A 15,574-nucleotide genomic window follows, 5' to 3' on the forward strand; every position below is an offset into this window, starting at 1 on the left:
TGCCTCGGCGAAACGGGCGCCGAGTCTACGCTTGGCTAGTCTATGTTCTAACTTAAGCTGAGAGATGACACCAAATTCTGTCTCTCTGTCTATCTAAATATTACCAAAACTCTCATCTTGTTTGTCTGTATATATATTTGTTACTTTGTCACATTTATGTGGAATTCTCTGCCTCAGAAGGCAGTGGAGGTCGATTCACTGGATGCATTCAAAAGGGAGTCAGATAGGGCTCTGAGGGCTAGCGGAACAAGGGATATGGGGAGAAGGCAGGAACGGGGTAGATTGTGGATGATCTACCATGATCACATTGAATGGCGGTGCTGGCTCGAAGGGCCGAATGGTCTGCTCTTGCACTAATTTTCTATGTTTCTCTGTTATGGGGAGAAGGCAGGAGAATGGGGTGAGGGAGAGATGAATCAGCCATGATTGAATGGCGGAGTAGACTTGATGGGACAAATTGCCTAATCCTACTCCTGTCACATGATCTTATGAACCATATGTGGCGGTAGAGGTAGATGTGATAATGGAGTTTACGAGGCAGTAGATAGGCACAGTAGATAGGAATGGTGAGATATGGATGATATGCAGGTAGATAAGCGATGGTCTTGGCATCATGTTCATTGTGTGCTGAAGGGCCTGTCCTTGTGCTGTGCTGCTCCATGTTTTGTGTGTCGTTGCTTCACTCTCTCTGAGACTGCGTCGCTACAAACCATTGGTTTCGGTGACTTGCACCTGGCCACCTCTGGCCCAGATGTCGGTGACGGCCGTCATGACCGCCAGGCACCTGCCAAAGTCTTCGGCCGGACACCGGGCGGCGAGGGAGGAGAGTTTGCGAGCTACCTTGAGGGCCTGGCGGTATCGCTCCTGCTGCACCTTGGCCCGCTCCCTCGGCGACGCGGGCGGGAGCTGACCGTCGAGGAAGTGCTCCTGCGTCCAGCGAGCGGCGCAGAGCGAGGGCTCAAAGAGGTCGGAGCCCAGCAGCCGCCGGAGAGCCAGGACGTGCCGGCAGGGGAGCCTCATGGAGGTGCGGAAGGCACACTGGCAGCTGGCCTGGTCCGTCACCAGGGCCCGGCGCCGGCACACGGGCCAGGCCCTCTCGGCCTCCACGCTGAGAAAGGAGACCGACTCCGCTTCCTGCAGCTCCGTCCGCACCCGGCGGAAGGCGAAGTCGGTGAGCAGCGCCCGGTAGGAAGACTCCGCGGAGTTGTCCTCTGGCCCTGCGGGGGACTCACTCTGCAACACCCGCTGGTCGCACTCGGCCCGCACCGTGTCCACGGCCTTCAGGTGGTCCCGGGTGAAGGAGGTCACGTTGGAGAAGTCCTCGACCACGGCCGCCAGCCTCTGGCTCATCACCTGCACCCGCTGGAGGATGCTGGTGAGGTAGCTCTCGTTCTCGTGTTTGAAGCCCTCCACCCGCTGGCGGCGGGACCCGTGCCACGTCTTGTGGAAGTAGTCGACGGCGCTCTCCGCGTTGGAGTCCAGCAGCTGGCGGTACAGCAGGTCGTAGTCCTCAGTCGACGTGGCGTAACACATACTGTGCAGGATCTGCAGCAGCTGGCTCCTGGCGGGAAGAAAGGGAAGAGGAGACAAGGTGAGGAACCTCCCGGTGCAGCACGGTGGCGTAGCGGTAGAGTTGCTGCCTTACAGTGCCAGTCCCAGGATCCATCCTGTCTACAGGCATTGTCTGTGTGGAGTTTGCACGTTCTCCCTGGGACCATGTGGGTTTCCTCCGGGTTCTCCGGCTTCCTCCCAAGTTCCAAAGACGTGCAGGTTTGTACGTTAATTGGCCTCTGTAAATTGTCCCGTGTGTCGCCCAGAACTAGTGTGAACCAAAGATACTAGAGGAACAAGAAGGACCACTCCGTTGAAATCGCCTATACTGAAGTGTAGTGTGTAAAGGAGCGGACACCCGCCATTTTAGTAAGCAAAACCCACCGTTCGCTCTGCCTCTCGCAGTGTAATCAGTGTTTTGGGGGAACAGTATGTGTGATGATACCATTAAAATGCAGAAAATAACTCATCTATCAATTCATAGATTTTTGTTATTTTTTCTTTTTAAATGTTTCTGCAATTTTCTTCCCACTAAAATGGTGCCATGACCTTCTACGATTTTTAAGGTCGAGTGGTCTATCTTGTTCCTCTAGTATCTTTGGTGTGAACAGGTGATTAATGGTCGGCGTGGACTCAGTGGGGCAAAGGGCCCGTTTCCAATCTGTATTTCCAAAACTAAACCAAACTCACCTCAACAGTCCCCAGCGGCTACAAGAAAAACACCACCGTTTCTTTCCCTACGAAAAATAAAGTGACCTCCTCAATGACTACTGAACAGTGGAGTCAAACAGCACGGAAATAGGCCACTCGGCCCAACTCATCCTTGCTGACCAAGATGCCCCATCTAATGCTGACCAAGATGCCCCATCTAATGCTGACCAAGATGCCCCATTTAATGCTGACCAGATGCCCCATTTAATGCTGACCAGATGCCCCATTTAATGCTGACCAGATGCCCCATTTAATGCTGACCAAGATGCCCCATCTAATGCTAACCAGATGCCCCATCTAATGCTGACCAAGATGCCCCATCTAATGCTGACCAGATGCCCCATCTACAGAAAGGGGAAGGAGGGGGCAAAAGGGGAAGGCAGGGGCAAAGGGGGGAGAGGAGGGTGGAAAGGAGGGAGAGTGGGGCAGGGGTAGACTGGATTGTGCAGACCATGTTGAGGAATGAGTCGCTCCCTTATCTGACCCACGCCATGACAGGAGGAGGAATATTTAGGAAAGCCCAACATCCCCCTCCCCGCCCGCTCCGGTCCCACGACGGAATCACGATGCCAGAGCTTATTGTTGCCCGATGGTGGAGGAGAGGAGGGGGAGGAGAGCAGAGGGAAGGAGAGGAGGGGAGGAGGAGAGGAGGAGAGGAGGGGGAAGATGAGAGGGGGAAGGAGGCGAGGAGGGGGAAGAGGGGAGGAGTGGGTGAAGTGGGTGAGGAGGAAACAGGAGTAGGGGAAAGGAGAGAAGGGGCGGAGGGGAAGGAGAGAAGTGGGAGAAAGAAAGAAGGGAAGGAGGAGCGGGTAAGAAAGAAGGAAAGAAGAAAGAGAGAGAGGGCAGAGAGTGGAGGAGATGGGACATGGGTAGACTGGATTGTGCAGAGGGATGAGAGTCACAACTTTACCAAACCAACACAATCTGACAGGAGGAGGAATATTTGGGCCCCCCACCCGCCCGCTCCGCTCCGGCCCCACGAGGGAATGGCGGTGCCAGTGCTTACTGTTGCCCGGCGGTCACGTGCAGCTTCTCGGCGGTCACGTGGTCCTGGAAGACGCTCAGGGTGTGGGCGAGGCAGGCCAGCGGCTTGCAGTGGGGCAGCACGTCGGTCACCAGCTCCCCGTCACACGCCTGGCCGCCGACCACCACCGCCCGCGTTCCCTCCGCCGCCGGGTTCTTCTGCCTGAAGATGCGCAGAAGCTGCCGGACGGTCTCGCGCTCCTCGCTCTGCAGGAACCACAGGTACGCCAGCTCGCTCTCCCCGTTGCCGTCGATGGCCAGCAGCAGGTAGGTGGGCAGCCACAGGCCCGCCCAGCTGTAGGTGGCACCCACCAGCAGCACCTCGGGGAACCTCTCGAAGGTTTGCTTCATGCGGCCATCCTGGTAGTAGATGGCCTGCAACACGTTGGCCTTGTTCACCACCACCACCACCGTGCCGTCTGTAAGCAAACGCAGACAAGAGTTATAGAAACACAGAAAATAGGTGCAGGAGGAGGCCATTTGGCCCATCGAACCAGCACCGCTATTCAATGTGATCATGGCTGATCATCCACAATCAGTAACCGGTTCCTGCCTTCCCCCCATATCCCTTGATACCACTAGCGCCTAGAGCTCTATCTAACTCTCTTTTAAATTCATCCAGTGAATTGGCCTCCACTGCCTTCTGTGGCAGAGAATTCCACAAATTCATAACTCTCTGGGTGAAAAAGTGTCTTCTCACCTCAGTTTTAAATGGCCTCCCCTTTATTCTTACACTGTGTCCCCTGGTTCTGGACTCCCCCAAAATTGGGAACATTTTTCCTGCATCTAGCTTGTCCAGTCCTTTTATAATCTTATACGTCTCTTTAAGATCCCCTCTCGTCCTTCTAAACTCCAGTGAATACATCCCCAGTCTTTCCTCATACGACAAGAACAGGCAGAACAAGGGACTGACCCACTCTCACCCTGGCCACAAACTCTTTGAAGTAGAAACACAGAAAATAGGTGCAGGAGTAGGCCATTCGGCCCTTCGAGCCAGTATCGCCATTCAATATGATCATGGCTGATCATCCAGAATCAGTACCCTGTTCTGGCTTTCTCCCCATATCCCTTGATTCCATCAGCCCTAAGACCTACAGTGCATTCAGAAAGTATTCTGACCCCTTCACCTTTTCCACATTTTGTTACATTACAGCCTTATTTTAAAATGAATTAAATTCTTTTTTTTTTAATCGTCAATCTACACGCAATACCCCAGAATGAAGAAGCGAAAACAGGTGTTTAGAAACTTTTGCAAAGTAATTTAAAAGAAATAGCTGAAATATCACATTTACATAAGTAGTCAAACCTTTGCTATGATGCTCAAAATTGAGCTGAGGTTCATTTTGTTTCCATTCATTATCCTTGAGATGTTTCTACAACTTGATTGGAGTCCACCAGTGGTAAATTAAATTGATTAGACATGATTTGAAAATGCACACACCTGTCTATATAAGATCCCACAGTTGACAGTGCATGTCAGAGCAAAAACCAAGACATGAAGAAGAAGGAATTGTCCGTAGATCTCCGAGACAGGATTGTGTCGAGATGCAGATATGGGGAAGGGTAGAAAACACTTTCTGCAGCATTGCAGGTCCCGAAGAGCACAGTGGCCTCCATCATTCTTAAATGGAAAAACTTTGGAACCACCAGGATTCTTCATAGAGCTGGCCACTCGGCCAAACTGAGCAATCAGGGGAGAAGGGCCTTGGTCAGGGAGGTGACCAAGAACCCGATGATCACTGACATACCTCCAGAGGTCCTCTGTGAAGATGGGAGAAACTTCCAGAAGGCCAACTTTATCTGCAGGACTCCACCAGTCAGGCCTTTATGGTAGAGTGGCCAGACGGAAGCCATTCCTCAGTAAAAGGCACATGATGGCCTGCTTGGAGTTTGCCAAAAGGCACCTAAAGGACTCACTGACCATGAGAGATAAGATTCTCTTGTCTGATGAAACCAAGATTGAACTCTTTGGCCTGAATGCCAAACGTCACGTTTGGGGGGAGCCAGGCACTGCTCATCACCTGGCGAATACCATACCTACGGTGAGGCATGGTGGTGGCAGCATCATGTTGTGGGGATGTTTTTCAGCGGCAGGAACTGGGACACTAGTCAGGATCAAGGGAAAAATGAACAGAGCAAAGTAAAGAGAGATCCTTGATGAAAACCTGCTCCAGAGCATTCTGGACCTCAGACTGGGGAGGAGGTTCACCTTCCAACAGGACAATGACCCCAAGCACACAGCCAAGACAACGCAGGAGTGGCTTCATGACAAGTCTGTGAATGTCCTTGAGTGGCCCAGCCAGAACCCGGACTTGAACCCGGACATCTCTGGAGGGACCTGAAAATAGCTGTGCATCGACACTCCGCATCCAACCTGACAGAGCTTGAGAGAAGAATGGGAGAAATTACCCAAATAAAGGTGTGCGAAGCGTGTAGCGTCATACCCAAGAAGACTTGAGGCTGTAATCACTGCCAAAGGTGCCTCAACAATGTACGGAGTAAAGGGTCTGAATACATTTGTAAATATGATATCAGTTATTTCTTTTTAATTACTTTGCAAAAATTTCTAAACACTTGTTTTCACTTTTTTATTATGGGGTATTGTGTGTAGATTGATGAGTAAAAAAAATAATTCATTTAAAAATAAGGCTGTAACATAACAAAATGTGGAAAAAGTGAAAGTGTGTGAATACTTTCTGAATGCACTGTATATCTAACTCTCTCATGAAGCCCTCCTCTCTGGGCACATCCTGACACAAAAACAGCCTCTCCCCACGAGTGGTAGGTCTAGTTAACAACCACTCTACACCACTACATTCTGGTCTGTAAGCCAAACAATTATGAACTCTCCATGTGCATTTTAGATATTTACACGTGCAATATTTAGCAAAGCTGCCACTTATTACTCTTGCACTTTATTTTTGCATTGTTTAATTAGAATGTTTTTTTAATTGTCTGCTGTCTCGTGTTTTTATCACGTGTAGTAAAGCACCAAATCAAATTCCTTGTTTGTGTACAAACTAGGCCGATAAATTGAGTCGGATTCTCAAATGGATTCTGAACAAAGCACTGGTAACGCACAGTGGCAGTGGTGAGGTACGTTTGCCTTCATCGGTCGGTGCACTGAGTACAAGAGTCAGATAGTCAAGATGCAGCTCTATCAAACTCTGGAGAAACAAGGATCTGCAGATGCTGGTTCATGACAAAAGACAAAGTGCGAGAATAACTCAGCAGGTCAGGTAGTATCTCTGGAGTTTCCCCTCGCCCCTGACTCTCGGTCTGAGTAAGAGTCTTGACCTGAAATGTCTCCGATTCTTTTTCTCCAGAGATGCTGCCTGACCCGCTGAGTTACTGCAGCATTTTGTGTCCATCTCCAGTGTAAACAAGCACCTACAGTTCTTTCCCACACATGTCTGGAAAACATGGATACGTGATGTATCAGGTCGGGACCCTTCTTCAACTAATTGTGGCAAGTCGGGGGGGGGGGGGAAGAAAGCTGGAAGAGAGGTGGGGGCAGGACAAAGCCTTGCAAGTGACAGGTGGAGGAAGGAACTGCAGATGCAGCCTGGGTGGGGTTACAGGAGGGAAGAGTCATCTGAAGAGTGCGTGGCACGATCCAAGAGCGATCCCATGAGAAAGTATTGGGGACACAGCTGTAGAGTTGCTGCCTTACAGCGCTACAGACCCGGGTTCCATCCTGACTGTGGGTGCGGTCTGTACGGAGTTTGTACGTTCATGGATTTTCTCTGGGTGTTTCGGTTTCCGCCCACACTCCAAAGACTTGCAGTATTGTAGGTTACTTGGTTTCAGTAAGTTGTAAAAAGAAATGGCCCCTTGTGTGTGTAAGTTAGCGTACAGGATCATCGTGGGTCAGCACCAACTCGGTGGGCCAAACGGCCAGTTTCCGCGCTGTATCTCTGAAGTGTAAAAGTCATTGACTCTCCCAGGGGAGAGGAGGGAGCGATCTAGTGATAAGACAGTGCACTATCATGAGATGGGGGAAGGAGGATCCACACCCAATCCTCATCCATTTATTTGGAATATTGGGAGCAGTTCTGGCCCCATGTCTAAGGAAGGGTGTGCTGGCGGTGGAGAGGGTCCAGAGGAGGTTTACCAGAATGAAACCAGGAATGTCTGGGTTAACATCTGATCAGTGTTTGACGGCACTGGGCCTGTACTCGCTGGAGTTTAGAACGATGAGGAGGGGCCTCGTTGAAACTTACCAGATAGTGAAATGCCAGGATAGAGTGCATGTGGAAAGGATCTTTCCACTCGTGGGAGAGTCTAGGAATCATGGCTGATCTATCTTTCCCTCTCAACCCCATTTGCCACCCTAACGAATGAAGAACCTGTCAATCTCTGCTTTATAAATAGCCACAGACTTGGCCTCCACAGCCATCTGTGGCAATGATTTCCACAGATTCATCACCCTCTGACTAAAGAAATTCCTTCTCATCTCCTTTCTAAAGGAACGTCCTTTTATTGTGAGGCTGCACCCTCTGTTCCATCACTCTCCCACTAGTGGAAACATCTTCTCCACATCCACTTTATCCGGTCCTTTCACTATTCGGTAAGTTTCAGTGAGGTCCCCCCTCATCCTTCTAAACTCCAGCGAGTACAGGCCCAGAGCCATCAAATGGTCATCATTAACCCAATAAAGGGGTGATCCGCATTATTCCGGAATGAAGGAAGGATGCAGGATACCCCAGGACAAGAGAGGGAGTGGTGCAAACCTGGAGCAGCCGGTTAGGCCTGGGACAAGCGAGGACACCTTCACCTACCTTGATTCTTGATCAGTACGGGTGTCAGAGGTTATGGGGAGAAGGCAGGAGAATGGGGTTAGGGGAGAGAGATAGATCAGCCATGATTGAATGACGGAGTAGACCTGATGGGCCGAATGGCCTAATTCTACTCCTATTCCTTATGACCTTACCCTTGACGGCTGCCAGTGTGGGCACCATCATCTCCAAGTCGGTTTTGTTGGCCTTGAATTCGTCCCATTTCTCCTTGAGTGCGGGGCTATGGGCATCCTCATCAGCGAGCACCTTGCTGGCAACTTCCCCCAGCTGCACCTGGATACCCGCTCCATTACTCCGCAGCGAGACGATGGAAGTGGGGTCCACGCGCAGCGCTGTAACAAAGCGCCTTTGGTGCCGGAGCCTCTCCTCCTCTTCCTGTGGGGTACAAGCAAGATCCTAGGGTCAGTTCATCCGGTTTGGAGGTCAATTGTCCTCTGTAAATTGCCCCGAGCGTGTCGGGAGTGGATGAGAAAGTAGGACAACATAGAACCAGTGCACGCAGGTGGTCGATGATCAGCGTGGACTAGGTAGGCCTATGTTTCCATGCTGTATCTGTAAACTAAACTCAGATCCCGTATTAGAACACAGAACAGCACAGGAATGGGCCCTCCAGCCTACATTATCTGTGCCAAACATGATGCCAAGTTGAACTGATCTCATCTCCCTGTACATGATCCATATCGCTCTATTCCCTGAACTTCCATGTGCCTTTCCCAAAGCCTTTTAAACACCACTATCATATCTGCATCCACCACCATCTCTGGCAGTGCATTCCCAACCCCCACCCCTCTCTGTGTAAAAATCTTGCCTCGCACATTAAACCTCCCCCCTCTCACCATATCACTCTGCCCTCTAGTGTTGGACATCTCCACCCTGGGAACAAGCCTCTGATTGCCCACCTTATGTGTGCCTCTCAAAACTTTATATACTTCCATCGAGTCTTCCCTCAACCTCTGACGTTCCAGAGAAAATAACCCAAGGTTATCCAACCTCCCCCTGTAGCTGAAACCCTCTAATCCAGGCGGCATTCTGATAAACCTCCTCTGCACCCTCTCCAAAGCCTCCACATCTTTCCTGTAATGGAGCGACTGGAACTGCACGTGATACTCCAAATGCAGTCTAACAAAAGCGCGATAGAGCTGCATCATGACTTGCTGACTCTTATATTCAATGCCCCTAGCACAGAATCCAAGCACATCACACGTTTCACCCATACTGGTTAACATATGATGATCGTTTGTCAGCACTGGGCCTGTACTCGCTAGAGTTTAGAAGAATGAGGGGGGACCTCATTGAAACGTACCGAATTGTGAAACGTTTGGATAGAGTGGATATGGAGAGGACGTTTCCACTAGTGGGAGAGTGTCAGACTAGAGGCCATAGTCTCAGAATTAAAGGACGTTCCTTTGGGAAGGAGAGGAAGAGGAATTTCTTTAGTCAGAGGGTGGTGAATCAATGGAATTCTTTGCCACAGAAGGCTGTGGAGGCCATCATTGGATATTTTTACGGCAGAGATAGATGGATTCTTGATTAGTACGGGTGTCAGGGGTTATGGAGAGAAGGCAGGAGAATGGGGTTAGGAGGGAGAGATAGATCAGCCATGATTGAATGGCGGAATAGACGATGGGCTGAATGGCCTAATTCTGCTCCTATCACAAGACGCCTTCTTCCCCACCCTATCTACTTGTGCTGCCTCCTTCAGTGAGCTATGAACTTGAACTCCAAGATCCCTCTGCACATCAATGCTGTTAATGTTCATTGCATTAACTGTATACTCTCCTTGCATTTAACCTGTCAAAGTGCATCACCTCACACTTGCTCAGGTTAAACTCCATCTGCCATTTCTCCGCCACTTTCTGCAGCTGGTCTACGTTCTGATATCTACTGACAGCATTTCTCGTTGTCTGCAACTCCTAATTTTGGTGTCATTAGCAAACTTACTCACCAACCCATCTACATTTACGCCTCGGTCAGATATATATATATAATACAAAATCTCTCTAACTCTGGCCCCAGCCCATTCCTGAGTTTTTATCCCTGTCCAATTGACTTTGCCTTTAGCAACTATTTGGAACTTTCTCCCTCTATCTGTCTCTGCACCTCCACAACTACCATGGGGAAAAACAATCGGACCATATTCCCCATCTAGTTTAGTCTAATTTCTTGTCACGTGTACCAAAAAGCTTTTTTGTTGCATGCTACCAGTCCGCGGAAAGACTATTCATGATTACAATCAAGCCGTCCACAGTCGAAATGTGTTGGAAGGAACTGCAGATGCTGGTTTAAACCGAAGATAGATACAAAAAGCTGCTGTAACTCAGCGGGTCAGGAAGCATCAATCTGAAGATGGGTCTCGACCTGAAATTTCACCTATTCCTTTTCTGGTCTGAAGAAGGGTCTTGACCCGAAACGTCACCTATTCCTTTTCTCCAGAGATGCTGTCTGACCTGCTGAGTTCCTCCGGATTTTTGTGTTTAAGCCGTCCACAGTGTACAGACACAGGGTAAAGGGAATAATGTTTAGCATCAGATAAAGTCCAGTAAAGTCCAATTAAAGATAGTCCGAGGGTCTCCATTCTATGCCTCTCATGAACAGATATACTTCTCTCAGATCACCCTCAGACACTCTTGCCTCCTTAAACCCCATTATAAGACAATCATTGAAATCCACCAACTCCACCTAAGTTATAGGTCATCTCCAGAATCCCTGCTAAGGCAGTTCACATCAATTACTTTGATAATGTCCCTGAAAGCTGGAGATATTTTTAGTGCGTTAGAACTACGTAAATAAAACGTGTTACTGTGAGGGAAATGACTAGTGATATTGAGTGTATCAGTCTGACTCTGTTAAACAATGCCAAAGTTGTCAGAGTTCAGAGGCTGGATTGATATCCCAGTGGGGGAGTGTGATATCATCCCATAGAATCACACCGGCTCTTCCACCGACATTGTCGGCAATGACCATCAAGCACCCATCTTGTTCTGTTCTATGTGTCGGGGCAGCACGGTGGTGCAGCGGAAGAGTTGCTGTGTTTCAGCGCCAGAGACTCGGGTTTGATCCTGACTACGGGTGCTGTCTGTACGGAGATTGTACGTTCTGCCCGTGGGTTTTCCTCGGGAGCTGCGGTTTCCTCTCACACTCTAAAGATGTACACATTTATAGGCTAATTGGCTTGCTAAAATTGAAAGTTGTCCCTGATGTGGGTAGGATAGCTTAATGTGCATGGATTGCTGGTCAGCCTGGACTCGGTGGGCTGAAGGGCCTGTTTCCACGCTGTATGTTTAAACTAAACAGCAGATTCTAGTTTACGCCAATTCTAGACACAAAAAGCTGGAGTAGCTCAGTGGGTCAGACAACATCTCTGGAGAAAAGAAAAAGGTGACATTTCGGGTCGAGACCCTTCTTCAGACCAGCCAGGAAGGATCCGAAACGTCACCTATTCCTTTTCTCCAGAGATGATGCTTGACCCGCTGAGTTACTCCAGCTTGTTGTGTCCATCTTTGTTGCTATGTATTATGTTTTCTTGAGCCAATTCTGCACAAATCCCATTTTATTGCAACCTACAGCTTTAAGTCCCACCGATATGTGTTGGTGCCACAGGTAACATTCTCTCACAGGCAAAGACAAGGGCAGAGAGACAGAGTTCTGATAAACTCTTTATAAATAATTACGTGGACATATTCTGGACGGCATGGTGGCGCAGCGGTAGAGTTGCTGCCTTACACCGCTTGCAGCGCCGGAGACCCGGGTTCAATCCCGACTACGAGTGCTGTCTGTGTGGAGTTTTTACGTTCCCCTCTGTGTGGGTTTTCTCCGAGATCATCAGTTTCCTCCCACACTCCAAATATGTACAGGTGTCGAGGTTATTTGGTTTGGTATATGTGTAGATTGTCCCGTGTGTGGAGGATAGTGTTAATGTGGGGGGGGTCGCCGGTCGGCGCGCACTCGGTGGGCCGAAGGGCCTGTTTCTGTGCTGTATCACTGAACTAGGATATTCAACCGCCCAGGATCCAAGGCTGGAACCGAGCGTGTACAGAACTAGTAGAATGCTCTTTGAAAACGTGGAGAGGTGGGACAACACACACACACACACAGACACCCCCCCCCACACAGAGACACAGAGACACACACAGACACCACCCCCGCCCCCCCCCCCCACACACACACAGACACCCCCCCCCCCCACACACACACAGACACCCCCCCCCCCACACAGAGACACAGACACAGACACACACACACACACTGTGCCGACAATCTGAAGCAGTGGCAGATCCAACAACTCTACCTGGCTGGTGTGTGTGTTCTGCTTTTACCTGCGGCACCGTGTGGTTATGCGATTCATTCATCTCTTTCACCACAAACTTGTTTCCATCCGCAGAAAGCCGGACTTTAATGGCACAGGGACACTTCATCTTGTTGGTTCTGAAAAAGACAGTGGGAGGCAGTGTGTAAGCCAACTGGGTGAAGACCAGCAAACGATAGACACAAAATGCTGGAGTAACTCAGCGGGTCGTGCATCATCTCTGGAGAAAAGGAATAGGTGACGCTTCGGATCGAGACCCTTCTTCAGTTTTGTTTAGTTCAGTTTATTGTCACGTGTACCGAGGTACAGTGAAAAGCTTTGTTGCATGCTAACCAGTCAGTGGGAAGACAATACATGATTACAATCGAGCCATTTACAGTGATTTACATCACAAAGGAATAACATTTAGTGCAAGGTAAAGTACAAAGAAAGATAGTCCGAGGGTCACCAATGAGGAAGATCACAGTTCAGGACTGCTCTCTCGTTGTGGTAGGATGATTCAGACCAGCAGTGTATGGCTATCTTTTACAATCATCACAGAATCCAACAGAAATATTCCATTGACATTGGCCATGAAGCAGTGTGAGTGGGAAGACAAGATGGTGTGCTGAATGACTGCCCTTTGACTGATAATAAACTCTTTCACAAACTGGGGGGACTTGAAGCAACAGCTGCAATAAAATGTGATTCATGCAGGATTGGTGTAAGATAACATAGTGCATAACAAAGGAGATGGACACAAAATGCTGGAGTAACTCAGCGGGTCAGGCAGCATCTCTGGAGAAAAGGAATAGGTGACATTTCTGGTTGGGACAATTTATCAGACTGAGAGTCAGAGGAGAGGGAACTAGGGGGATGAAGGGTTACAAAGAACAAATGAATGAAAGATATGAAAGAACAAATCAAAGCCAGCAACAATGATAAAGAAAAGGTGGAGTCCACAATGGTCCATTGTTGGCGGTGGAGAAGGTGATAAGAAGTTGATACAAACAGTGAAACTAAGCAAGACGATAGTGAAATTAATAGGACGACGAGAATGGGAGAAACTTCTAGTTTACCTCCCCCCTGACTCTCAGTCTTAAGACGGGTGTCAAACCGAAACATCACCTATTATTTTTCTCCAGAGATGCTGCCCTACCTGCTGAGTTGCTTCACCATTTTGTGTCTATCTTCAGTGTAAATCAGCATCTGTAGTTTCTTCCTACACATAGTACATAACAAGCTGGGTGCTTGATGGTCATTGCAGGCGGAAGACCCTGTGTGATTTAATGGGATAATATCACACTCCCCCACTGGGATATCAATCCAGTTTCTGAACCATAAAACACAAACTATCAAATTGTCAATTGTCCCAAGTGTGCAGGCAGTGGATGGCAAAGTGGGATAACATGGATAATACAGTGTCCCTTGTGTTAACACAGCAAATTGTATGTCACAAGTGGAATAGATAGGGTGAATGCATAAATCTTTTATCCAGGATTGGGAATCAAGATCCAGAGGACAGTTTAACATGAGAGGGGAAAGATTTAAAAAGAACACAAGGGGTAACCTTTTCTGCACAGTGGGGTGGTAAATGGAACTAGCTTCCAGTTGAGGTAGTTGAGGCAGGTACTCTAGCATTTAAAAGACATTTGGAAAGGTACATGGATAGGAAAGGTTCTGAGGGCAGGTGGGACTGGTGTACATGGGTCATCTCGATGAGCATGGGCAAGTTGGACCGAAGGGCCTATTTCTGTGAAGGACGACTCTACCACTTTATACAATCCCAGCGAGTCGTAGGTGCGGGTAGGCATGGGAAAATGTGTGGTGGGGGAGAGAGAGAGGTAGAGAGAGAGAGAGAGAGAGAGAGAGAGAGAGAGAGAGAGAGAGAGAGAGAGAGAGAGAGAGAGAGAGAGAGAGAGGGAGAGGGAGAGGGAGAGGGAGAGAGAGAGAGAGAGAGAGAGAGAGAGAGAGAGAGAGAGAGAGAGAGAGAGAGAGAGAGAGACACGTGGAGACGCACACACACACACAAAGATGAATAAAGAGTGCAAAAGAGAGAAAAAAATGAAGAGAGGGGGAGAGAGACAGAGAAAAAATAGAGAAAGAGACAGACAGGGGCAGCAGTAGAGCTGCTGCCTCACAGCGCCGGAGACTCAGGTTCGATCCTGACTACGGGTGCTGTCTGTACGGAGAATGTACGTCCTCCCTGTGACCACGGCGGTTTTTTCCAAGTGGTTTCCTTCCACATTCTCAAGACGTGCAGGTTTGTGGGTTAATTTGCTTTTGTAAATTGCCCCTCGTGTGTAGAGAGTGGATGAGAAAGTGGGATAACATAGAACTAGTGTGAATGGATGATTGGTGGGCGGTGTGGACTCGGTGGGCCGAAAGGCCTGTTTCCATGATGTAACTCCAAACAAAACTAACTACCCGGCTAAACTTATACAATTAAATTTAAAAGGATAAAACATCTTTAAATAAGAACGTAGGAGACAGGAGCAGGTGTCGACCATGTTCCATGTTCTCCCACTTTGTCATCCACTCCCGACACACTCGGGATGATTTACAGAGGGCCAATTAACCAAGAAACCCGCACGTGTTTTGGATATGGGAGGAAACTGAAGCCCACAGAAGAAACACAGCTGGTCACAGAGAGGACGTGCAAACTCCACACACGGAGAGCACCCGTGGTCAGGATGGAACCGGGATCCCCGGCGTTGTGAGGCAGCGGCTCTACCAACTGTGCCGCTGTGCCGCTGTGCCGCCCCTGCAAGTATTTCCTCACCTCTGGATTGTCCGTTTGCCGGATCCTTTGGTCTTGAATAACTTGCCGCCGTGAATGCACGCGTAGTCGATCTCGGCAAAGTTCAGCGCGTCGTTCATCGGGCGCTTGGGTGCCCGACGCCGCTGCGCCTTGATGGTCCGTGAGTGCCTGGTCCACATCTGCACGGAGCTGTCCCTCTGGTAGCGCCGGTACTCCCGGTGCAGCTCGCTGTAGCTCGAGAACTCGGCGCCCACTCGGAAACCCGCCACCTGGGACATGGCTGCACGTGGGTCAGATGGAGTTGGCAGACTGATCCCACCTGGAGAGCGGGCACTGAGAATAGACCACAGACAGCAGCTGCAGGTCAGCCAAGGTAGAACGCATCACAACAGCTCATATATAGAGTTCAAGAACAGCACGGTGGTCCAACTGTAGAGTCACCGC

General features: G+C 49.4%; 1 protein-coding gene across 1 annotated transcript; it reads right to left on the reverse strand.

The window, feature by feature from the left end:
• Positions 1-702: 702 nt before the first annotated feature.
• LOC144602904 (zinc finger SWIM domain-containing protein 1-like) lies at positions 703-12,433 on the reverse strand. The gene is made up of 4 exons (XM_078416025.1): positions 12,401-12,433; positions 8,219-8,459; positions 3,269-3,704; positions 703-1,561 (listed from the first exon to the last, which is right to left on the reverse strand). The coding sequence occupies exons 1-4, from the start codon at positions 12,431-12,433 to the stop codon at positions 703-705; spliced, it is 1,569 nt and encodes a 522-aa protein (XP_078272151.1).
• Between the last annotated feature and the right edge of the window lie 3,141 nt (positions 12,434-15,574).

The sequence above is a fragment of the Rhinoraja longicauda genome, chromosome 19, assembly GCF_053455715.1.
Source record: "Rhinoraja longicauda isolate Sanriku21f chromosome 19, sRhiLon1.1, whole genome shotgun sequence".
Classification (NCBI taxonomy): domain Eukaryota; kingdom Metazoa; phylum Chordata; class Chondrichthyes; order Rajiformes; family Arhynchobatidae; genus Rhinoraja; species Rhinoraja longicauda.

Excerpts from the sequence above, each read along its gene's own strand:
- LOC144602904 (XM_078416025.1), bottom strand. The coding sequence starts at position 12,433 with ATGAATGAATCGCATAACCACACGGTGCCGCAG. Across the intron at positions 8,460-12,400 it reads ATAACCACACGGTGCCGCAG|GAAGAGGAGGAGAGGCTCCG; the intron begins GTAAAAGCAGAA and ends TGTACCCCACAG. Across the intron at positions 3,705-8,218 it reads CACACTGGCAGCCGTCAAGG|ACGGCACGGTGGTGGTGGTG; the intron begins GTAAGGTCATAA and ends GTTTGCTTACAG.